At 41.9% G+C, this 23,876-nt stretch overlaps 1 protein-coding gene across 2 annotated transcripts in view; it reads left to right on the forward strand.

Annotated features, from left to right (window-relative positions):
* Positions 1 to 241: 241 nt before the first annotated feature.
* CAST (calpastatin) overlaps positions 242 to 23,876 on the forward strand; it is a 50,542-nt gene continuing 26,907 nt past the window's right edge. For both annotated transcript variants that reach the window (XM_033086558.1, XM_033086559.1), the window contains exons 1-3: positions 242 to 324; positions 5,351 to 5,416; positions 12,130 to 12,204. In XM_033086558.1, coding sequence (XP_032942449.1) covers positions 295 to 324; positions 5,351 to 5,416; positions 12,130 to 12,204 — 171 coding nt within the window. In that variant the 5' untranslated portion in view covers positions 242 to 294. The remainder of the gene's footprint in view (positions 325 to 5,350; positions 5,417 to 12,129; positions 12,205 to 23,876) is intronic.

Raw genomic sequence — 23,876 nt, forward strand, 5'->3', positions numbered from 1 at the left:
GCAGGAAGGGGAGGGACCGGCGGCCGCTCCAGCCGCCCGTGGAGCCGGGAGCAGCGGGAACCCCGCTGCTGTTGCCCGCCATCGGCATGTCAGCGCCCGCGGCGGTAAGGCGGGCCCGAGGGAGCGGGGAGGGGTGTGAGGAGGGCGGCGATGCCGCTCCGAGCTGCCCCCGGTGCCCCGCGGCCCCGGCGGGGGAGCGGCCCCGCGCCGGGCACCGCCCTGGACGCGTCCCGGGCCGGGCCTGGCAGGGCCGGGCAGAGCAGGGAGGGCAGCAGCAGCAGCCGCAGCAGCGCCATGGCTTTCGCCCGCTGGTGGTACGCCATGGTGAGTGAGGGGAAAGCCCCGGCAGAGCCGGGAGCGTCCCGGGCGGAGCGGGGAGCAGCGGGATGGGGTGAGGCGGGCGGGATGCTCCCGGCCATCGGGGTGGATAAGGAGGTAAGGAAAGGGGGCTGTGGTGCGGCTGCAGGAGAGACAGCACTTTTTTTAAAAAAAGTAAAAAAAAAAAAAAAGCCCCAGTGCCTCAGGTCGGATGGTGTCTGTCTCTCCACATCCCATCCGCTGTCAGAAAGCGACACAGAAATTTGGGGTTTTGGTGCTATTCGCAGTTTTGATCGTCGCCCTAGTAACGCAGGCTGGCGGGGTGGTGAGACCGCACCGGAACGCCTAAGACGGGATTTGATGTGCGAATGTTCCTGTTTTGGGAAAAACTGCGCTACGCCTTTTTCCAGGAGCGTGTTCCTCACTGGCGGTGGGTGGTGAAGAGCCAGATCCTCCGAGAGCAAACCACAGCTCTCTGACGGCTCCGTGTGGTTTGGATGGACTTGGGTCGCTGCTCATTACTGTGACGAGCCCACGACTGCTTTAAAAGGCTTTAAAAAGCCTTTCAGAAACCTTTATGATTTATTACGCATAGGAGGAAGCAGTTGGTCTCTGTATGGAATAGCGAAGAGGAAAGAAAGTTTGCCTTCTGTTAAAGTTTTACAGAAGGCGCATGCTGTGAAATGTTGGTTTAATTTTTCTTAAATTTTTAGGAAAACACTGGTTTAATGTATTTCCTAAATATGTGATCAGGTAGATGAAGTCTCTTGAAGTTATAATTGTACTTTTAAGTTGCCCCATGTAGCTTGGATCAGTGTTTTAGCAGCTTTTTCAGGTATCAGTCATTGTGTCAAGTCAAATCAGTGTGGTGGAGGTGACACAAAATCACAAAGGGGAAAAGTTTGATAGCTACTGCACTAGGCCTCATTAGCTCTGTGTCGTTGCATCCAGAGGAACAAAAGATATTTAGATATGGACATGTGTGATCAGGTAAGAAAACTACTCCCCACAACTGTTTTTTTGGAAACCCCTGGTTGTGGTTTTTGGCACTTGTGGGTCTCCACGTGGGACTGGTGTCCTCTCCCATGCCTGTGATTCCTACTGGGGAGGTAGGAGAGGCAGCAAGGGTGGGTGAAAAGAATAGAAACTGATTAACTGATTACTGTCTGGTGTATTTAAAGCTGGGGTTGGATGTAATAAGAATCTGGGTTTCACCTCTCCATTTCTTACCTGGCTTGATTGTAACTCCCCTGGCAACTCTTTGCATCTGACAGTTTTCAGAGCAGTGTCAAAGATCTCTCTGTCTTCCTCCCAGTTCCAGCTGACAGCACAGGTCAGATTCCCATCTCCTTAAATATCTGTAATACTGGGTTGTTTAACTTCAGCTGAGAATCTTGCAAGACTTCACTTCTCACCCAGTCCTCCAAGATGCTGGGCAGTGGCCTTGGCTTGCTAATGCCTTCTTAATCTCCTGAGTTTTAGAAGGAATTTCTTGGAAGCAAAGTCTTTGGTGAGGATTGGATTTTTGTACACATAGATGTCTATTCAGCTGTTAGTAATTTTCTCTGTGCTTTTTCACCATTTACTTTCTAGTTTATGAGTGCTATTTGAGTCAGAAGTTTAAAGGTGTGCCTTAATAGTGTGGTGACATTTCTATGCACTTTAGAACAGGATGAAGATCTCAGGATAAACTTTCTTGGTCATTCATGACACTTATGTCTTTTTGTGAACATGTAATTATAATAGGATTGTGAAGGCTTTTTTTTTGGTTAGTAAGATTGAAAAATGTTTTCAACCAGCTTAAAAGCTACAAGTACAGTAATTTCACGATTACAAGCTGCACCTGATTATAAGCCGCACGTCCAGGTGTTGGCAACGTTTAGGTCTTTGCCCATATATAAGCTGCACCTGATTATAAGCCGCACTTTCTTTCGCAGCGAGGATGCTTGCACAACTTTCACAAAGTTCCCAATTAGTAACAGAATCGTGGGATCGCGGAGTTTACTGGATCGGCTTGGGGCCGTGCGGACTCGGGTCGGCCCCGCTTTTCCCCCGCTGGGGCCGGGCGAGCTTGGATCGGGGCCAGGTGGGCTTGAATCGGCCCTGCCACCCCCCTGCTGGGGCAGGGCGGGCTCCAGCTCGGCTCGGCTCGGGGCCATGCAGTCTTGCACTTCTGGGTTGGCAAGTTTCTGAACCTCATCCATATATTGGCCACACCTGAATATAAGCCGCGCTTCCGGCTTCGGACCAAAATTTTAGTCAAAATGGTGTGGCTTATAATAATGAAATTACTGTAATGGTTAGCTCATGAGTTAAACTAAAATTGTCACTTTCAGCTGCATGCCCACTGTTGATATGGAAGAGCTGGAGCTGCTCTGGTCCTCTGCCTTGGTTATCAATCTGTATTTTTGGCACTGTATAGGAAGATGAGCAGGAAAAGGAAAGAATGCCCAAACAAAAAGTCAGTTTGTCACCACGGGTTGTGAATATGAATGAGGTCCCACAAAACCTGAGCTTAGCCTTCTGACTAAGCAGATTAATTTACTGTCTGGTTTTGGGTTTTTTTATATACTTAATTTTTTAGTGGAGGGTTCAAAGCTTGGAAATCCAGATAAGGAAAGAGCTATTGAAGGGCATTATTGAAACAGGGTCCGTCATCATACCTTATGCATCACTGTTGAGGGAACCAGTATGGTTTACTCAGGTGTAGTGTGAAGCTGTGCTTTCCAAATTTATCTCTTCAGAACAGCAGATTTCCTGCAAGGCTGTACTTTCACAGGCTATTCCATTATCTGAGGCCAGGGAGTGAGTGTAAGAACTCCATGTGTACAAAGTGCATTACTCAATTTACTGGAAAAAAAACAAAACAGAGCTACTTTGGTCTGACCATATGTGCTTTGTTCTCTGAGTTGGAATAAACATATTTGGCCTCTGAGTCAAAGTCTCTTTATTAAAGATTCTGTTAGACATAGCCTTCTGGAGGGAAGATGTCATGCTTTTAATGTCTCTCTGACTTGAGTTTGGGGATTACAAAGTTGTGGTCCTTGTCCTGGTGCGTTCTGCATCCTCTCTGGGCAGTGAAGCTGCCCTGGGGTCCCTCAGGGAACTGTTCTGCCTGAGGAGTGGTTGAGGGTATCCTGCCAGTCCCCTTCCATATCTCCCTCTTCGTAATCCTGGGTCTGGATGCCCTTTTGGTGCCTTGGTCATGTCTACTGTAGGTTTCTTTGGAATGAAGATGAGGAGGTGGTCTTAGGGAGGAAGGGTTACGCCAGATTCAGCCCTTATAAAGGCCTGGCAATCTCAACAGGAAGCAAGTATTTAGTTCCTACATTCTCTGTCCTGCTTTAGTAAAAGAAAAACAATTAGACCCTGCACTTTAATTGGTGTTGCTGCTTTTAAGGCTATGTCTGAATTTGAGGAAGAAAACAAATGAAAGCGATAGAAAACTTGAATAGCTGGATTCAGGACAATGCTTGATTTTTGGAGCATTTTGATGCTGAGAGTACCCATGCAAGAAGAGAGCCTGATCAACAGTGTTCTCCTTTAGCTCCCGAGCCTTATGGCAGTGCTGGCTCTGAAATTCCTGTTCTGTCAGCAGCAGGATACTCACTGGCATTGCTCTTACTGATATGTGTGTGTTATGCTTTTATTGTAGCAGTAAAATGCACAGATAGCTGGGTAAATTGTGTTTCTCCTGGAAGTGCTATTATGAAGCAGGGAATCAATTAATCTCTTACCTGAATAGCCAACCTATGGGGCTTGTTTTTGCTCTAAAGAGGCACGATTGGAATATGAGTACAGCATCTCCAATTTTAAAACTCATCTAGTGTCTTAGTCATAACCAAACTAATTTTAAAAACTTGAATTGCTAGAGGTTGTCCAAAACAAATACTGAAATTTTTGTTGCTATAGTACTTTTTTCAGCCTGCATTTTTCTCCTGCTGATGTGCTGGAACTGATTCTGTTGAAGATAGTGCAGTGATACATGGATCATTGCTTTTTCCCTATAGCCATGTAAAGAAAAATCTGCAGGAATTCATTACTTAGTGGATTAGCAGGCTCTGCCTCCTGCTGCTCAGTCCTGAAAACAGAAGGGAATAAATGGCTCTTGAATCATCTGTCTTTACTTAACGAAACAAACCAGATGTGAATGCTTCCTCCCAGATGTCTCAGTTGCTGTGGGAAGTTACACTAGCTGAGATACTAGAGACTAGATGCATTATATTGCCTTTTATATTAAATTCTTGCTTTTTGCTTTTACTATTTTTGAAAATAGATTTTTTGAGGGACCAGATTCACCACTTTTCAGAGATGCAGACAGTTACAACATGCTGGATACCAGTGTGTGTGCTGAGAAAAATGTGTCTTTCTTTACATTGCTTCACTTGGGAAGGGACTGGGATTGTACATCAGGTTAAGTGAAAGGAAGAGGCTGAGGTACAAGATGCAGGAGGTTCAGGAATCCTGGAAGAACTGTATTTCCTAATGTGCACCTGTGCCTGCGCTGTTGGAGCATTAATTTTTTCTGTATCAGCACCAGAATTACAGCAATCATGGTAACAGCTTTCTGTTAGCTGAGGAGGGCTGGGCATAACAAGCATTTCAGTGTGTCTGGGGGGAGTTCAGATCTTGGAGTGGGTTGCACACATCATGTTGGTGTCTCTGAGAGCTGTTCAGTTGGCTGCTGAAACCTGTGGTTCTGACATTTCCAAAACAAGCAATGGGGAGTGCTTTGCTGGTGAGGGATGAGTGATAAGCTGAAAATCTTCCAGGACTTTTCACAACAACAGTCATGGAGCTACCCTAAGAGTTATGACTGACTAACCTCATGACTGATTTCTCTCAAAGTTATCCAGCAGGCCATTTAGAAATCCTGTCCATTAGTGAGAAGAAAAACTTGAAGTGTTTCCTTGCTGTCATATTGTGGTAGCTGAAAGGAATCATCCTTGCACTAAGAAGTTTTGAGAATTTCTTTTTGTGGAAGATGTGACTTAAGATCTAAATAACCACACTTCTGTTTTCTGTTTCACAGCATGGTGACAAGAAGGCAAGTGAGTCTTCTTCCGAGACAGGAGAGAAAAAAGCAGAAGTGGAAGAGGTAAATTCAAGTGTTTGAGCATATTAAGAAGAAAAATAATGAATTTCTTCCTATACTGATTTTTTCCTTTTGATAGCAAAATGCTAGTTTTTGGACAATTATCTGGTGACTCCAGACAGTCATTATTCTTCCCAGGAATGTTTAGTTTTGTCTTGTGCTGCTGAGCAGCCTACTGGAAATGGATTTTTTGCTCTGTTCATGTTTTCCCTAATACCTCACATTGGTTTCTGTGGAATTTACTTCACTGGAGTGTCTGCTGTGCAGTGCTGGTACAGTATGGTACATATCTCATGGCCCTGGATTTTCAGTAGCCAGAGAGGTGATGCACTGTGATGCTTTCCACTTGATGCTCCATCCACAGCAGAAGCTGTGTGGGAAATCACCTTGCCTAAGCCTGTTTGACTCCTCTGCGAATCAGGGTCAGTATATGCTTTTGTTACAGTCCTCTGAAGTAGATGATTCAAGCAATTGCTTTTCTTTCCTGTCCAGAAAGCAGGGAAGGCTTCTCTAGCCTGAGAACATGTTCCTCCTTTCCTCTCCAGGCAGCTTGTTTTTTTCGTAAATACTATTGTGCATTTATGCATTCTTGGTTTAATGCCATATTCTTTGACTTCACATTGTTCTTAGTAGAGAAGTGCTGGCATTTTTTGTGGGAGGGGTGGGAGTTGAAGCTTGTTGTTTGAAGTTCTGGGATTAATATTTCTGACCTCTTATTGAGAAGATCTGTTTCCAGCAAAACAAGACTCTTACTAGAATTTATTGTCTGAATACCTCTGCTTTTTGAGTCCTTAAAATACTGCATGTATGTTTCCTCTTGTGAATTTCTTCATATGTTTTATTTACTCCACTCTGCAGTGCTTAAAAGTGGAAATAGATCAAAAACCTTTTCCACAGACCCATTGGGGGACATTAACTCCACTGACTCATACCTACTTCCAAAACACTGATTTGTTAAGCAGTTGAAGAATCAACTCAAAGTCTTTCAACACCTTTCACAAGGGTCTGCAATGTTACATTTTTGTCAGAGATAATTCCTATAGTCTTCAGTTTTTGAAGCAGAAATTTATAATATATCTGTAGGGAGCTTTGGGCAACGTTCCCTATAATATTGAGTTTGTTCCCCTGCCTACTAGAAAAGGTTTGGCATTAGAAAAATTACAAGAAAATATGAAGGTCTTTGAAGAGTTTATATCCATACTGAAAGGAAAAAGTCAAATCAGTATGGTTGTTTAACAAAACATAACAACGAACAGCCCTTGTCTCTCAGATTCTTTGGTTATATAGTCCTGAAGGAACGAGAGAAGGAGGGTAGAGCTTTGAAAAACAAACTTGGGAAGGGCCTGACACTGGTTTGAGTGGGAGTTGCCAATTAGCCACAGCATCAAGAGGAATTCTCCATGAATACTGTTGGGGTGTAGAACAGGTATCTTAACCTTAATCTTGAGTTTGACGCAGTCTGTCAGCCCAGTGATGAACAGCTGAGTGTGTATCTGTGCATGGAGCCTTGCAGAAACAGGCAAAAGATGTGCTGGGAGCTCCTGATCTGTTAGAATATGTAACTGAAAAAAAATAAAATAAAGACAGTTCTTCATCGGTGTGGATGTCAATTGAGGTGTATGTGCTATGTTGTATTAGGCGTTGCTCCAGGATAAAGGCTCAAGTTACAGGTATCTGTCTTAAAATCTTCATGTCTTGGTTGTTAGAACCTCTACATTTATTGAGTTCACCTTCTAGGGAGAATCAGACACGTGCTGAAAATCTCAGTCAGCTTCACTGAAAAGTTTTCATTCTTTGTGAGTGTGTGTATGGAGGAGTGTTAACAGAAAAGAAATTGGAATTGCTGGTTATTCCTGCACGTGAAGCTGGGATGCAGCTGCCACCCAGTAAAAGTGAGAGGTGTGCCACAGGTTTCCCATATCTGTCCCTCTGTTCTCTTGCTGTGATCTGACATCGTGGACCTGAGCCAATGTGTTTGCAGCATGCCATTGCAAAACATATGAAATAGTAAATTTCCTTTCTTCGTCTTGCTTCCTGGTGTTCCAAGGTGTTTAGCAATTTGTCAGCATGCAGTGAACAGCTGATGTGGTTTTATTTTATCCCCCACTTGGACCTGGTCTTCAGCTTACGTGTGTGTGTGCCTTTCTCTCAATTTCAGATCACTTCCACTTTTGAGGCCATTGGGGCACTAGTGTTCTAGAAGCTCTTGAATGCTAAAATATAAATGCTTTCAAGGGCAGATGGCACAAAATCACTGAAGAAAAACCCAGGATGGTTTATAAAATAACACTGAACTTAAGAAATCCCTGGCCCACAAAGTGAGTCTGGAACAATATTTAGAAGAAACATCAACATGGACTTGAGCTGTTTTTGCATCACTGGTTTTGTTTTCTTTCCTATCTGCTGCTGACCACTGCTAGAGACCGGGGAATGATAAAAGGGAAGCTTACCCAAACCCAGGAAGGCAGGTCTTGCACTGATGAGGGGCATGGTCCTGCTGTTCTAATCTTGCACATCCAGTCAGTGCTGCCTGTCAGAGAGCTGCCTTTGGGGCTCAGTATGTTCTGCTACACAGCCACATGAAATTCATGATAATAATACAGAACTAGTGCTCACATTGTGTGTGGCTGTGCCTTGAAATCCCCCTGCTCTGGGTCTATCCATGTTAATAATATGGAAAAAGATTTCTTTTCTTTTTACTGTTGATGAGGGAAATAGCAAGGAGAGATTCTGTATCTATGTAAAAGCCCAGCCTGCTGCTGTCTGGAGGTGAAAGTGTGATATTAAAAAGGGAGACAGAGCTATATATTCTAGGACTTGGAAGCTCCAGCTAGGAGTGAGGCCATATTTCACCAGGTATGGTGTGAAACAGGGTCTCTGACATGTCCTGGCATTTTGAGTTGTTCTTTACAGGACTGTTGGCAGAACCTGTGCTGCTTGCTCAGCTCATTACTTACACAAAATGTATTATTTACTTGGAAAGGATGACAGAGATGATTGGTGCTAAAGCATCTCTATCCTTTTAGAATCGAATCTTTGCTCTGAAGTCAGTGCCTGTAATACTTTTTTAATCTTGAGGCTTACCACTTAGGATTCCTTATCCAGAAAAAGCATTAATGCTGCGTAAAGGCATTGTGGCTGGTGACAATCTTGTTGGAGTGTCCACTGCTGGTCTGAGTGGTGGAAGTGCATGGGTAGTTTTTATCTGCAGTGTTTGTGAGGTTTCTTTTTACATTGGCACCAAATTATAAATTTATGTGTGCATAGTTTCTTTGTTTTCTCTCCCCCTTGTGCCTCACAGCACCTTGCCACTGGCAGAGGGAATTGTGGCCTTAATCCATCTTCAGTAGAGCAGTGGGGGGCGGTTCTGAGAAGCACAGCAGCAGCTTCTTTATCTGTCTTCATTTTCTGTTTTGGTGCTCCTTTTGGCTAAAATACCAGAGGCAGTTGAAAAATAACATAATTTCATTAAATTCTGGTACTGGCTGAGAACTGTTGCAATGTAAGTCTCTCCCTTCAGAAGGAATATAGGGTGATTGCTGCTTGAGTTGTTCTTGAAGAAAAGATTGATAGGGGGAGGCTGAAATGCTGCTGATGGTTGTCAAAAGCATTCGCAGAACAGAAATTGCACATACTTGCCTCTTGTGGTTTTTTTTCCCTTAAGACAAGTGCACCATAAGATTCTTACTACAGTCTTACAATGAACACTTGAATTTTATAGTCCAGAATGAACTACAGTCCACAATCCTGGACACCAGTCTTAACACATCTTCCTATGCTAAATCCATTTATCAGAATAATGGGTATTTCATCTCCCTTTATTAAACCTGCAAAATTAATATTCCACTCAGAAACAGCGTTCTGTCTTTTTGACAGAAGAGTAGATTATAAGTAGAAGAAGAAGAGTAAATTATAAGTACCTGTGTGCCACAGCTTTTATTCCTTCACACACAATCCTTTACAGGCCCATAATTCTTTTAATTCATTTAATAAAAAAGCTGTGCTTTGATAATTCATTGTTTCTGTTAATATCAGGTTGGGAAGCAAGGTTTCAGTGCAGCTGCAAGGTAATTCTTCAGTTGTTTGTGTCTGAGATTGTCACAGAAGAAAAATATTCCTCCAGTTCTTGGGCAGGGAGAAGATGAGAACAGCTCTGATGTATTTGTTAGTAAAGGGTATCTGGGCTGGTTTGCATGGAGGGAACATCTTGGGTAACACCCTAACATCCTTATTTTAATAAGGGTAAAAGAAGGATAAGCCTAATTCAATGACATGGCCAGTCATTCTGCTTTTACAAATGTATTAAGGGATACCTAGACACCAAAGACTGCTGATGAAAGATGACTCTGGGAGCTAAAATATATATTACTCCATGTGCTGTGGTCAGTATTCACTAAGTGGTAGTCATTTGATATGGTGGCTAAAACTTACACATGGCTTACCTCCAGGTAACCTTTCTCTGTTCCAGAGGAGAATTTATTTGTTAATTTTTCTTATCTCTCTGTCTTTATATCTGTTTGGTTTACCACCAAACAAATATTACCATTAATATTTTTTTTCTTTATTCTGTTTAGTTGATTAACGTAAGTTCATCCTCTGAACAAGGATTTATTTCACTATGTTAGCAGGTTCTGTTTTTGGAGGTGGGCTTTTCTTTGTTTGGTTCTTTTTGTTGTTTTTGGGGGATGAAATTTTTTTTTCTTGGGTTTTTTTTGACGGGTTTGAGAGGTGGGATTTTTATTTCTGGTTTTTGCTCTTTTTTGATTTTTTTTTTGTTTGTTTTGGGAGTTCTTTTTTATTTTTATTTTGGGGGGTTATTCTTTTGGTTTTTGGTGATTTTGTTGGTTTGTTTGTTTCTAATTCTTATTTTGGTTTGGTTTGATTTTTTGTTTTTTATGGGTTTTTTTGTAGCTCAGACTTCTTAGGGGGTGAGGAAAGCTATCCTTGTGCCTGAAATTTTTGAGTTGGTAGGTGCCATAAGGACTCCCTTCTCTAAAAGTACTTTATGAATTTGCGGAATTCTGTAATTCTGTGATATTTTCAGGGCATCATAGTTCTGTCTGTACCAAGACATACACTTTGGTACCAAAAGGAAATCCTGAACACCATAAACCCTGAGCCAAAGGCTGAGCATGAGGTGGCAGTCAAGATCTGTGGTGCTGATGGTGTGCTCACAATTCTGATTTTACTTCAGGGTTTTGCTCTTTTTTTTTTTTTTTTAATTATTCTTTTACTTTTCTCTTTGAAAAGGTGAGGCTAGCACTACAGGTTTTGAGCTACTTGGACAACTTAATTAAAGGCTGAAGGATTTGTGGGTAATGCTTATTACAGAGTCTTCAGTGCACTATGTCAGAGACAAAGCCTAAGGGGTTCTGCATCTTGGAGCTGTCTCTCCAAAATTGTAAATGCATCACACCTCCATCACCTGCCTCCAGGATCATTACCACCTCAGCTGGAACACTGCTTCCTTCCTAAGGCAGTTAAAAATGTTCATTGTAACAAGAGTTGAAGGGGATGTGGAAGGAGTCTCTCTGCTCCCTTGGGAATGTGTGGCCAGAGGAGAAAATATCGAGACAACCCTGACTGACACATGATGGAGGAGGGCAGTGATGAGGGTCCTGTGTGTCTCTGGGCCTTCCTGTTGCTTTTTCCTTTAACCACATCCCTCAACCTGGGCAGAGATCCCAAGTTCTGGACAGGTGTGTAATGGGCAGCAGCACTGGACTGTCATTGTCACTGTGCAGGGAGGTCCTGGGTTAGAACACTCCCAACATCCTTTCAACAGGCAAAAATCAGTGTTTTGCAGCATCCTGTGGAGTCTTACTGGGATGTCATTTTTCCAGTGTGATCCTTGATGTAAGATCCCTCTTAGTTTCACTTGCTATCAGATTTGGGCCATATTTTGGTCATGTTAATCTTGTGTACATGGCCTACTGCCCCATCTCTGGAGGTGGCTACTGAATGTGCATCTTTGCTCTAGCTGATCTCCAGGTTTTCAAACTAATTCAGAAAGAGGACATGGAATTACCTGAGTGGCAAGAGGTCCCTGGATCTCCTGTATTTTTACAAATCTGGTGTCCCATCCATTGAAAACTGGTGCTTCTGAGTTTGGTGGTTGAATCTCTGGTCCTTCTGCAGTCTGCCCTGCTTGAGGAGAGCTGTTGAAATGTAAAATCTCTGATTGCATTGTGAATCTTGGGCTTCTTGGGGAAACCAGAATTTTGCCCTTAACTTTGTATCATTACTCCTCTGCCTGAGGGTGTTACCTTCTGGGTAAGTCATTCACGTTCTGTCTGAACAGGAGCAGCTTGTCCGTCTTGGTTTTGTGATATTTTTCATGTAGATACTGTTGCTTTAACTATTAGCTTAAAATGTTAGCTTGAAATTGCTGTGCCACAGGAAATAGCACAGATTTATATATCATCCATAAAACACTGAGAGAGAACTCAGGCTGTTCACATTTCTGGGCTCTGAAATGTGCCTGTGTAAGTTAAAGTTACATAGGAGAAGTCATTTTTTGGTGACTCGCCTTGCAAAAATGTCCTAATGGACGTTCTGAAATGTGCTTTTTCTTTATTTTGTCTATTTTGAAGGTTTTTATGTTTGTTTTACAGTTTAACTTGGCTTTTCCTTCATTGGCTTTTCTGACCTTTATTATGTCTTTTTTTTGTTGTTTGTTTCTTTTTTTGTTTTGTTTTGTTTTGTTTTTTTTGTAGAAGAAACAAGCAAGTGCTAATGTCAGCCAGCCGCCCAAAGCAACAGAGACAAGTGTAGCAGCTGCTTCTGCTAAGGTAATGTGTACTTAAGGAAATTATCTTCTTTTACAAGCGAAGAGGATGTGGTATAACTCCATCTCCTGCACTGGGGATAAAAAGTATTTGTTTGCCAACGCTCTGCACCGCAGGGGTGCTCTTCATGACTTGCTAGAAATTGTAGCATGTTGAAAGGGGAGTACAAGTCAGCAGAATGCCAGTGTTAACATAATGAGGAAATTAATGGTCACATTCTCCCTTTTCACCTGTTCTTTGTTAGTCTCCCAGTTATTTTCAAGAATCCTGGCCCTGCTGATGGGCACCTTCATTTGACTTTTGTGGTGCCATGTCTCTTTTTTCACCCAGAGGGGTTTGTAATTTTCGGGTTTATTTGGTGGAACTTGGTGAGTTTGAAGAACTGGCAGCTTGTCTTTGCTTTCATTGCCTCCCAGAGACCAGTTCAGCTGATCATTCAAGAAGCATTTCAAAGCTGAGCTGCAAACGTGCAGGTGATGTTTTCTGAGGGGAAACAGGGTGCTCAGGTCTTGCAGGGTGTTGAGAGAGAGGGTTGAAAATACATTTACTGGTGCTGCACCTGGCAGCCATTGTTAGATGTGTAATTGTCACAGGTGAGTAAAAGGCAGATCGCTTAAAAGAGAAGCAGCAGTATGTTTTATTGAGGTAAATAAATGTTTTTGATGGAATTCGGTGAGGTTTGACAGTAAAGTTAAACTCTAGCGGGAGTTCAAGGGAGAACTCAGATTGCACCCATTTTGATGGCAGTATTCAAGAGTGAGGCAGCTCGGTGCTACTCAGCAGTGGAGACAAGATGAGTGTCTCTCTTTAGTTCTGGTACCATGCTCTGTCCTTTAGCTACCCTGAAATTCTGGGTTTCTGAAGCAGCTTTTGACATATTTCTCAACCCACCTTCACTCCCATGTGTGAGCCAGGGGCTTTCCAGCTCCTCAGTTCTCACCCAGGGCTGGCTGCTCCTAAGTCAGGCTGAGAGGGGTCCACAGATCCACAGCAGTGTTCCATGTCTGGAGAGAGCCTGTTGTCTGAAGGATCCTAACAGCAAGAAGTGTTTCTGCTTTTGAATGAGATTTTAATTTTTTTTTTAATAAGTGCTTTTGTAAAATTATACAGCTAAAGATATCTGCATACTTCCTAAGTAATTTATTTTTCCTTTCTACTCAATGAAGGAGGAGAGACAGATAGAAATCCTGTTGTCTCTTTCTTTCAATGTTTCTGTCTATCACTACAGAGAGCCCAGCATTTTTATTTTTTTTTCTTTTCTTTCCATTCCTTGCAGTTCGCCAAGGTTTTCTCCTCCTAGTCAACCTGGATGTCACCAGCTGCATAGTCCCAGGGATAATTACATCTAATTTGCTGACTAACACATCTGAGTATTTTTTGTTTCAGTGTATGTTCTTTCTTTGTTAAGTAGAAAGAACTTTTTAAGTGTGGAAGGCACAATTCATGCATCCTATTGAGCCTAAGAACTGGAAGGTAGTGTCGTGAAAATAATGCAATGGAATTGCCAGGAATTGTTGTGTATTAGGTTATGGCAGCTTAGGTTGTGTGTTTTAGCAACCTAAATTGGTGTTTCTCCAGTTTCTGTGACATTCCAGTGTACTTATAGGTAAAGACTATGTACTACAAAAATACTTACCTCATACTGTCTAATATAGACTTTTAATCAATCGCTAATTTAAATTCAGCCTTTTAAGTTCCCACTCAGCCATTTCCACTTTTTTTCACTTAGGCTAAATCTTCTGTTAATTGTAACTTTCACTCTCTACAATCTCCTGTGATCCTCTGGTGTTATTTAAAATAGAGGAAAACTCAGATATTTACTGTAGTTTGTGCCACCCATACATTTTTTCAAGCCATTTGTCTGGCTGTTTTCTTTCCTGCCTTTATTTGTGTTTCCAAAAATATCTACTGAAAACAAAAATTTTGCAGTGTTTTTGTTTTTTTAACAGGAATTTAACAGGAAGGGAAGTATTTCTTGAAAAGGCAAGACAGCCCTTTCTGTTTCCCTGCAAAACCAGATCAAATATTTTAGTGCAATCAGAAATACTACACAAGTTTTTGGACAGTTTGGGACTGCTGTTTTCTTCTATTATTTATTTTCCCCTCAGGTAACTTTAATAATTCTGGTGGTCAGTAGTACTTACTCGTCATTACTTATCCTAGATCAACTTCTAAATGCTTACCAGAGGCAAAGGAGGGGGGATAGTTAAGTTGCTCCAGCTCACACTTTTTGTTTTTTTAATGTATTCCTACCTCATGATGAAATTAATTCAACTGAAGAGCCAAGAGGGGGGTTGCTGCCTCCACATAAGGCCTGGCTAATTTTTCCTTCAGCTGGTAAGCAGTAGTACCTGATGGCTTGTTTCTTCTGAGGTTTCTGGATTTCAGATGCAAGAAAGGTGAAGAGTTGTCATTGTGTCATGCCCAGGTGTGTGGGATTGTCCATGGGAGAGCACTCAGCTACCTGGCTTTGTTTGTCCTTCAGAAATGCAGCTCCCTGTGCCTTCATTTCACCCCTGTGCTCTCTGTTGTGTCACTCTTGAGTTCCTGGAATTGCAAGTATTACTCACTGGCTGTGTGCTCTTGCAGGGTATTGATTTGCTGCCTGAGTGTCCCTGTGGTGCAAGAAGTGCTGCCTCTCCTGCCTCCTCCTCTGCACTAAGGGCTCTCAGGAGGCTCAGTCACCAGCCTGGATGTGCCCAGTTTTTGTGTGACTCAAATCTAATTTGGAGAGGCTTCACTGACGCAGGTGTTGTGACTCCTTTGTTTTTCTGTGACAAGCCTTTATTTCCTCTGTGGTGGGGGAGTCCTATTCAGCTGTTGGTTTGTACTAGGGAGTTCTTCAGGGGCTTGCCCGGTGAATGCAGTGAAAAGGGAGGTTCAGGCTGTCATCTTTAGGAATGTTTACTGGGTTGAGTAAATCCTAAGAGCAGCCTCTTCCATGTACACACTGTCTGCCAAGGTACACAAACCAGGTCGTGGCTGCCAGGATTAGCAGGCAGCAGTGGGGAGGAAAAACTGAACTAACCTCTTTCCTCTGCAGAAGGTCTCCTGCTAGTGCTGCTGTGTTTCCTTTTACAGCCTTTAATGAAGATTTTGCCAGTTCCACAGCCATCAGGAAAGCCAATTTCCACCTCAGTGTTCAATCATGTCTATTAATAGAAGGCACTAATACTTGAACACAGCTGGATCCAGCCACTCTTCCTGGATCTTTGTGTTCTTATGTGGTATTTCTGTTGAAAATAGATGAAGTTTTGCTGCTTTTTATGTAGCAGATTTTTTTGCATTGCTCCTAATGAGTTATTATTTTCTTTTTCTGGGTGGCTGCTATAGCTTACAGAAGTTAGAATCTTTGTATGTATTAATTTGTATGTATTATTTGGACTATTGAAGCAGTGCTGGCAGAGCTTAATAGTGGTGGAAATGCAGTAAGATTGTTTTTATTTCTGATTTTCAGAGGAAGCTTCCTGACCTTAATGATTTAAGAAATTAAAGATTAATTACTTTTAGCTGGCACTCAAATTGACACTGTTTTAAAGGGGGATTCTCTCTGCTTTCTCATGTAACAAACAAGAAAAGAGGAAAAAGAAGAGCAGTTGCTAAATATCTTTGAGTGAAATCCTCACTATTTTTGCAGCAGACAAGTTTATCTAGTTTATTATCAAAAGCGATGATAAACACCTACTTGTCAGTGTTTTTTTCTGCTACACACCTTATTAACTTTGCTTAAATTAACTTATTTGCTTTTAATAAGTTGCTACACAACTTGCTAACTTTACCAACTTTTTATTTTGTGAGGTTTGCAGAGGCACCTTATTGTGAGGGAAGGAATTTTTTGAGTAGAAGGCACCTGAAGTCACAGGATTGCTTGGCAATGTCCACAGAAATGCATAAATTTTTTCTTACGTTCCCAGTGATACTGTGAAGGTTGGAAACGCTATCTCTAAAATTTGAGATTGTTCAGAAAATTAACAATTCTGGTAATCTGAGGATTTCCTTTTCACATTCTCTCTGGGGTAGGTGTGTGTCATGACACAGATTCACAGTTTTTAGGTGCTCTGCAGCAGGACTGTAGCAAATGATGGGGCTCTTTCTGGAAGTTGCCCTCAGAGCTGTTGGCACCACGTGAAAATCAGGAAGGCTGTGCCTGTGTGGAGAACAGTGCTGGCTTTCTTGGTGGCAGAGGCATGCTAAAAATAGACCTAAACATTAAAAATTGGAAGCTGCTGGGGTGCAGAAGGTGCCTCTTGCATGGAAGAGCTGGCTTTGTGTAGAGATACAGGATTTGCAACTTGTAGAGCTGTGCAGTGGATAGAATAGCACAATCCTTTCACAAAAAAAAATGAATTTATTCTTCACTCAGAAATGGGATCTTTTCTTGATCAGAATGCAGATGTTTATTCCATTCTAATTCTCTTCCAGGGCTGACTTATTTCTTAATATTCATTCAAGATAAAGGGAAATACAGAGGCTATTATGAAAAAGTGGCTGAAGGTTTTTTTAGTGGAACAGGGGCTTTTTCTTTTAAAAAAGCTACTACAGGTATTGGAAATATGATTATATGGCAAAAAGAAATTCAATAGCAGATCACTACTGGTATTTCAAGAAGCGCCTGTTAATTTCTAAACTAATTCAGGTCATTTGGATTTCTTATGCTTAAAAATGGCCCTAGTCAGTCAAGTTTAGGCCTTAAGTGGCCTAAACCATCTCAATTACTTTCAATTAGTAACATCCATGTGCTCTGAGAGTCTGGGCAATCAGTCCAAATTTAGAGACTGTAAACTTGTAATAGGGCTATTACTCTGCTGAGGGGGAATGAGCAGGTTCCTTCCCTAGGAATCAAAAGGTGGAAGGCAAATACTGCTTTTTGGGTGGTGAATTTTGCTTCATCCCTTGCTTTTGCTCCAGTGACAGCTCAGTGACAGCTGTCCCTGCTGGGGCACCCTGGTCTGGCCAGCTCCCAGGAGGGGCAGGAAGGGTTTGCTCACTGTGGGAGCCCCAAACCTGCTGCTCTGGGTGCCCTCCCTGTGCTGCTGGGTGGGGACTCAGCACTCAGGCTTGCCAAGGGCTTGGCTTGGCCAGCAGCTCCCGGAAACCACAGCCACAGCCCCAGCAGTGCCGGGGCCAGGAGCAGCTGTGTCCCGGCAGGGAACAGGAGCCACACGTCTACCAAGTGAGTTAGCTGCTCCTGCTTTGCTTTCCTTTCTGTTCATGCTGTAGTTCCTTTTCTTTTTCTTTTCCTCTTTTTGTTTGTTTGGTTGGTTGGTTTTGGTTTTTGTTTTCTCCCCTTTCTCCCCCTCTTCTGTGAATTCTGTGGGCTGTGATAACACGAGCTGCCAGCTCTGGGGCTTTCTGGCATGCCTTCCCGTGTCAGCAGGCTTGAGGCATTCCAGAGCAGTGTGTAGTTCGTAAGCTATTGAATTTATTGTAATATACTGGAAACAGCATTTTCAGACACCACGTGACATGGCAGTTTGGAGGAGGGAGGGACAAGGAAGAGCAAGCTTTAAAAGCAGTGTCTAAGTTGTTCTGTGTTTTTATTTTTGTTTTGGGGCAGGGTTGGTATTTTTTTCCTGCTCACAGCCCACACTGTTCTGGCTCCCAAGACCTGTGTGATTTTTTTTGGCATACTAATGCAGAGCCTATATGCCTGGACAGGGTATTGCATAGTGAGGGTGTGGTGATCTGCAAGAGTAACTTCATGTTTGAACTATGCTCAGGTGTCAGTGGTTTATTGCACTTAAAAATATGTGGTCTAAAAGGTGCTAAAACATCTGGGAAAAAAGTAATACTTTTCAGTAAATTGGATTGTTTCTGCTATAGTGAAAATTAGGTAGCTAGGCATTACCTAAGTTATGTCACTGTTTGATTATTGTTGGTAATATTGTCTCTCTTTTGGAGAAGGTTAAAGTAGTGCATGAAGTAGCCCAGAATTTTTTAAACATTACAGATACCTCTGCTGAGTTCTTGATCTCTTTTTCTTTTTTTTTTTTTAAACTAGTTTCCTTAACGTTGTATTTTTTAGCTTTATATAATACAATTTATAATAGCTTTTTCTGTATTAGATATTATCTTTTCTAGACTAACATTTGTTACACTCGGTCTTTTATATAACATAGTGGTTTTTTTGGTATGGGGTTTTGGGGTTTTTTGGGGATTTTTTGTTTCCTTTGAGTGGTTAGATACATAGGGTGTACAGAGCTTGAAGAAGATTCTGTTTCTGATCTTGGAATTGCAGAAATGAGCTCCATGACCATTTTTTCCTCACTGGCTCTGGTTGTAGAGCTTTGCACATGAGGGAGACACTCTCAGTTTGAATTCTGGGCAAGGCTGTGCTGCCCTGGTGGCTCTTGGGGTCTGGGAGTGGGGAGAGAGGAGAAACCTCTGTCTCCAGAAGGCAAAGGAACTGTTTTTTTCACTGAGTTGGTCTCCAGCCTCTCCACTGTCACCATTTCTGCCATTTGTTTCCCTGAGGAGGATACTTGTGCTCATTAACACTGTGGGGCTTTGACCAGAGTCTCTTCTGCCAAAGCGAGAACCTACCAGGGAGACAGGGAGGGTGGTGGCCTTTAGCACTCTTTGGGAGCTCCTTAAAGCTCAGAAACCCTGCTGGATTTATGGAAGAGGTCAGGTCTGTGCCTGCCTTTATGCCATGCTCAGCACAAGGGCTGGAACCAACTTGAACATTTTTGTTCCCCAGGAGGAAAAACTGCTGTGAGGCAGGATAAAACCTCACCAAACTGGAGATTCCATATATTTTAACTGAACCATAATGCAGTTATTCCTCCAGAGCAAGCTGAAGGCGCTTCTGAATGATTTTGAGTTGAAGCCAATGCTGAAGCCAAAAGTGCCCCAATCTGCCCCTTTTATGTGGGAATAATAAAACTATGTTTAAATTTTCTAAAATGATTGAAGAACAAAGCCCAACAGCACACCACCACCACCCCTGGTAATGCAGCATTGCCCTTTAGATGATATTTTAACAGCCAAGTTCTATTAAGATTCCTTGACTTGGTGGTATTTTGTATTTATTCTCCTGTGCTCTTCATTCATTTTGGTAGCTGTGTGTGTGTCAGTCCATACAGCTATTCATGAATAACTTTTTCTTTCCATTTTCTCTGCATTCTGGGAGTTAAAAAAAATATAATCCCTGTTCTGAGTGCTGCTTTCACATTGGGCATTGCCTGGTTTGATTGTTGCAGTAGAAGTAATCGAGTTCATAACCTCAGAGACCTTTAGCCTCAAGATGAAATTGTCTTTTACATAATTTTAGTGTCTTTTTTCAACCCCCATTTAGAGAGCACTGATTCTGCTTGTGACTCCCTGGTTCTGTTTGCAATTCCCCTTTGCATCCCAGCTCAGCAGGGCAGGGTGTTTTGTGACACTGCAGACCAAGTGACACAAATCCTGGCTGAGCTCAGCAGCGCCGCGTGGCATGTGGCTGGCATCTAATCTCCTGTTTTCCTGGTGTTTGTTTGTCAGTCTGCAGCTTGCTGCTGCAGACAAGTGTGGAATGTTCTGCTGTTTGAAACAGCGTGCTGAAAATGGGAACAGTTGGCTGGAGAAGTTGCAGCTAAATGCTCACATGAGGCAAAGCTGAAAAGAGGATTTTTGAGCTGCCCACGAAAACAGGAGAGCTCATCTGCAGTGACCAGCTCATACATTACTGTAATCCTCTCTTGTGCAGAGTGGGAACCTGAGAAGAGGCTTGACAGGACTGGGGCACTGCTTCTAATATCTGAATATGACTGAATGAAAGTGAAATTCGAGAGTGTGCCAGCCTGTAGAATTTGTTGTCACAGAAACAGTAAGTTTCCAGGAGAAGGTAATTGAAGAGCATGCTCTAAGGAGAAATAAGAATGGGAAGTCTAAAGCTGATTGTTGATTAATTCAAAAGAAACAAGAATTATGCAGCCTGAGATACTGGCGTGGTTTGTTTGCAGACACACAGAATGTGAAGGCAGCAGATGAAGACTGTTATCCTGCTTGGAATATACTGACTTGGTTTCCAGATTACTTCCTCTATCATGGAAGGACATTAAATAGAAATCGCCTTTGTATATAGTAAAGCCTTTAAAGCAGTAAGCCAAGCTGCATACTGGAGTCTAAGTAATTCCTCATGGCCACAAATTGAGTATGTGAAAAATCTTGCTGTGAAGATACTGTGCATGACCTGTAAGCAAACTCTTTCCCTCTGCTTCCAAAAGAAGCAAACAGGCACAGTGCTTCTTGCCATCAGCTGTGGGATACTTATAAATTTTTTGACAGTCCTAACTTCATGGATATAAGTGAGCATAAAATGTTGGAACTTAAAGGAAGACTCAAGTACTACAAAAATTACTTAAAGTGAACTGTCATTCACAGGCCTCAGTTGTGTTTTGTTCCAGCATAAAGCTTTTTCAGAGTCTTAACAGTTGCTAAAATAAAGAAAAACAAACATCCCAGTATTAAGCCTTGTGCCTGAACTAGGTTGCTTGAATCCAGACATTCTAAAACAGATATGTCAACTGAAGGTGGTTTGGCAGTTTCCAGGAGATGTGAAGCCTTGTTCTACATTGTGGTAAATATAATACTGTTCTTATTCACTGATTTGCTTGATACCATTTCATTGAGTGTGACCAAATTCTAATGCAAGTAGGTTGCTCTGAAAATATGGCTTAAAAACCTGTTGCATTAAATTTGAGTAGTGTAGTTAACCAGCTTTAGCTGATGCATAAAATTCAGTAGTGAAGTATTGAGGAGTTTCATCTGTGTGCCAGAATGGCAGAAATTTTATTCTAGTATTCCAATAGAAGAAAGCAGTGAGTGTGTAATAGAAGTTGTCTGGCTCAATGTTCCATGATCATCAATAAATTCAGCAGCACCTGAGGCTGTAAAAGTCTTTACTAACTAATCAGGAACTTAATCTTCTGGTTCAAACCAGTTTCTTTAAAAAATTGTCATATTTTTGTTTACTGAGGAAATGGTTGTATTTCCTTTGTGTCTTTTACCATCTCTAAAAGGTGGTTAATCTTGCTTCTGGGTATAGATTGATAATTGCTGCAAATGCTTGTTCTGCATGGTGAGAAAATGGCAGAATAATGAAATTTTAGAGTTATTCTTTTCCACAATAGTAGTTTCAGAAATTTGAACTATAATAGTAGTAATAGATTGTACATATTTTTCAGTTGTATTCACACCAGCTGAGTTTATGAATGCTGAAAGCACAAGGAAGCATCTCTAGAGATAGGGTTTCTTCTTGTTGGTTTTGGGGTTTTTTTTCCAAAGACAGGTACTTAAAACCATGTATATTGATGAATTGAACTAGCATGAATTTAAAAACCATCCAAATTAACGACTTTGGCAAAGAGTTTTAGATTGAGTTGGAATAGAGCTACATAAAGTAACTGGAACTGCTCTCCAAGGATATTTTGTTGCCCCACCTGCCCTCAGTCGCTGGCAGGGGCAGGAGGCTTTGTTTGTAACATGCATTGTTGGTGAGTCTCAGGGATGAGAGTGGGCTTTGGAAATGAAAGGGGGCAAAGTCTGCCATCAGAAATTCCAGAGTAAATCGTTTGGAAATGGTTCTCATCACTTTTACAAAGAAACCCTTCACAACAGGACAGCACAAGTAAACCAGTGTCTGACTAATGCTCAGGTGCTAACTAGAAACCTGCATCCTGTTCTTCCATTTCACTGGGTTCTTAATATTAAGCCTCCACAAAATTAACTGAGAGCTTGAAATCTTGAGAAGAATAATGTTTTCGTGGTTGTTGTGGGTATTTTTATCTTCCTCTTAATAGCAGAACTGCATATAAGGGCAGTAGTTGCAAAATAGTAGGATGTTTCCAAAATCAGTTGGGATGGACAATGACATTGGAGCACTCAAAGTTGTAATTTTTAAACTCAGCTATTATAGATACTGTAACAATAAAAGATATATAAAGAGTCATTTAAATGTACATGTTGATAAATTTATGTGTTCATTTGTAAATGTGTACACACACACCCTTGGTGCTATCCCACCTTCTGCCTCCTCTGTGTGTGTGTCCACGGATGGGAGGGCTCCACAGCCCTTGCCTCACACCATCAAAGCAAGTGAGAGGCTTAACCTCTTAACAGCTCAAGTGGTATTTCACACTTGAGTGAGATAACCCATTATTTTTCACAGTGGTTCTCTGAAGAGCTTTTGCTGCCCACACCTCACAAGCACCATTAATTAAAGCTCAGTATCAGGGCTATTCATGGAAAGAAGCAGCCACTTGTGGTCAGGTAGATTAGGTTTTCCTTTGCATTACACACCCTGAGAGTTAGCAATTGGGAAATCACAGGTGTTGTGAGCTCAGGCTGAGAAGTAGTCCTAGCTTAGTCCTACCCAAGGGGGTGTTAGCCCACAAGAGAACTTGGGTAGCTCTTCAGTCCTCTGTTCTAGACTGAGTACAGCTAGATCACTCTGAAAATGTTTATACAAGCTCTTCCAAAAGGCTGCTAGAGCTGGAGGTGGTTGATTTGTCCAGGTAGCCTTTGCCTCACAGTGACTCTTCTCTCCAGAAGGAAGAAGTTTGGACACAGACCTGAAAGATTCTTTATAAAAGGCTAAGTCACTTTCTTCTTTGTTTCTTGTTTTCTTGGGGCCCTGACCAGAGTAGAAAGCAGCAGGTTTTGACTCGCCTTTTCCTGCTACCAAGTCATATACTTTTTCTTAATTTTCCCCACTAAACCTGTCCTCATATCTTTCAGCAGTCATCTCTGCTGCAGTATGATGGTGAAAATTGTGCTAGCACTTGACGTAGAGAAGCTCCAAGCTCCAAGCTTAATATATTGGAAGTTGTATTTTACATTTATATTTATGTTGTTACAGCAACAGATTACTTTTCCCCAGATTCCTCTTCCCTTGTTTGTTTTTGCTAGGAGAATCTCAGTCTGTGACATATGGCCTTTGCATGTTTTTGTCAGTATTGCTGCTTGCCTGAAGTGTTTGATGTTTTAGGTTTTTGTGTTGTTGCCTTCAACCTACCACCAGTGTCAGAGATCAGGAACTCTGTTTAATTCAGCTGTCTGAAAGCAAGATTGTAACCCAGTATTACAGACCAATTTCCCCACTTCATTTGAGAAAATGTCACCTCAAGTAAAGTAAAAAGTTACAGTGGCAGTGTGTCCTTCTCTCGAGGTTTGTTGCTTTATTCTTGTTGGTTCTTATTTATCCTTTTGTTGTCATCTCAGCATTTCTGTATGGGTTGCTTGGTAAATATTTGCTGCATCTCTTCTGATTTTGAAGGTCTCCACCTGGTGATGGTGCCCCTTTCTGAAGCTGGGCAATGACCTTCCTCAGCCTGATGAATCTTCCACATGAATTTCCAGAATTTATAATTTTAGTTGATGTTAGCTCTTGCTACACTTGCAGTAGTTTCAGTGATTTTTAGTTCTGTGAAACCAAGAGCATTCATTGATTTCTTTGCCTGTTTTGTTTCTCCAGAGGGCATCTGCATTCAGTTCTCTGAGCTCTTCATTTTTTTAAAATTTTGATGTTTTCACCATTATTTTCTTCTTCTCCCATTACACTTTTCATTTTTCATGCAGATTTCTGTGAGACCAGATAACCAGTTTTTGATTGTTTTTTTTGCTAACCCACTGCTTGGTGTCTGTAACAGTTCTCTTTCAACTGTAGCATGAATACTGCCCTTCTAACTTGAGAA

The sequence above is a fragment of the Catharus ustulatus genome (genome assembly GCF_009819885.2).
Source record: "Catharus ustulatus isolate bCatUst1 chromosome Z unlocalized genomic scaffold, bCatUst1.pri.v2 scaffold_29_arrow_ctg1, whole genome shotgun sequence".
Classification (NCBI taxonomy): domain Eukaryota; kingdom Metazoa; phylum Chordata; class Aves; order Passeriformes; family Turdidae; genus Catharus; species Catharus ustulatus.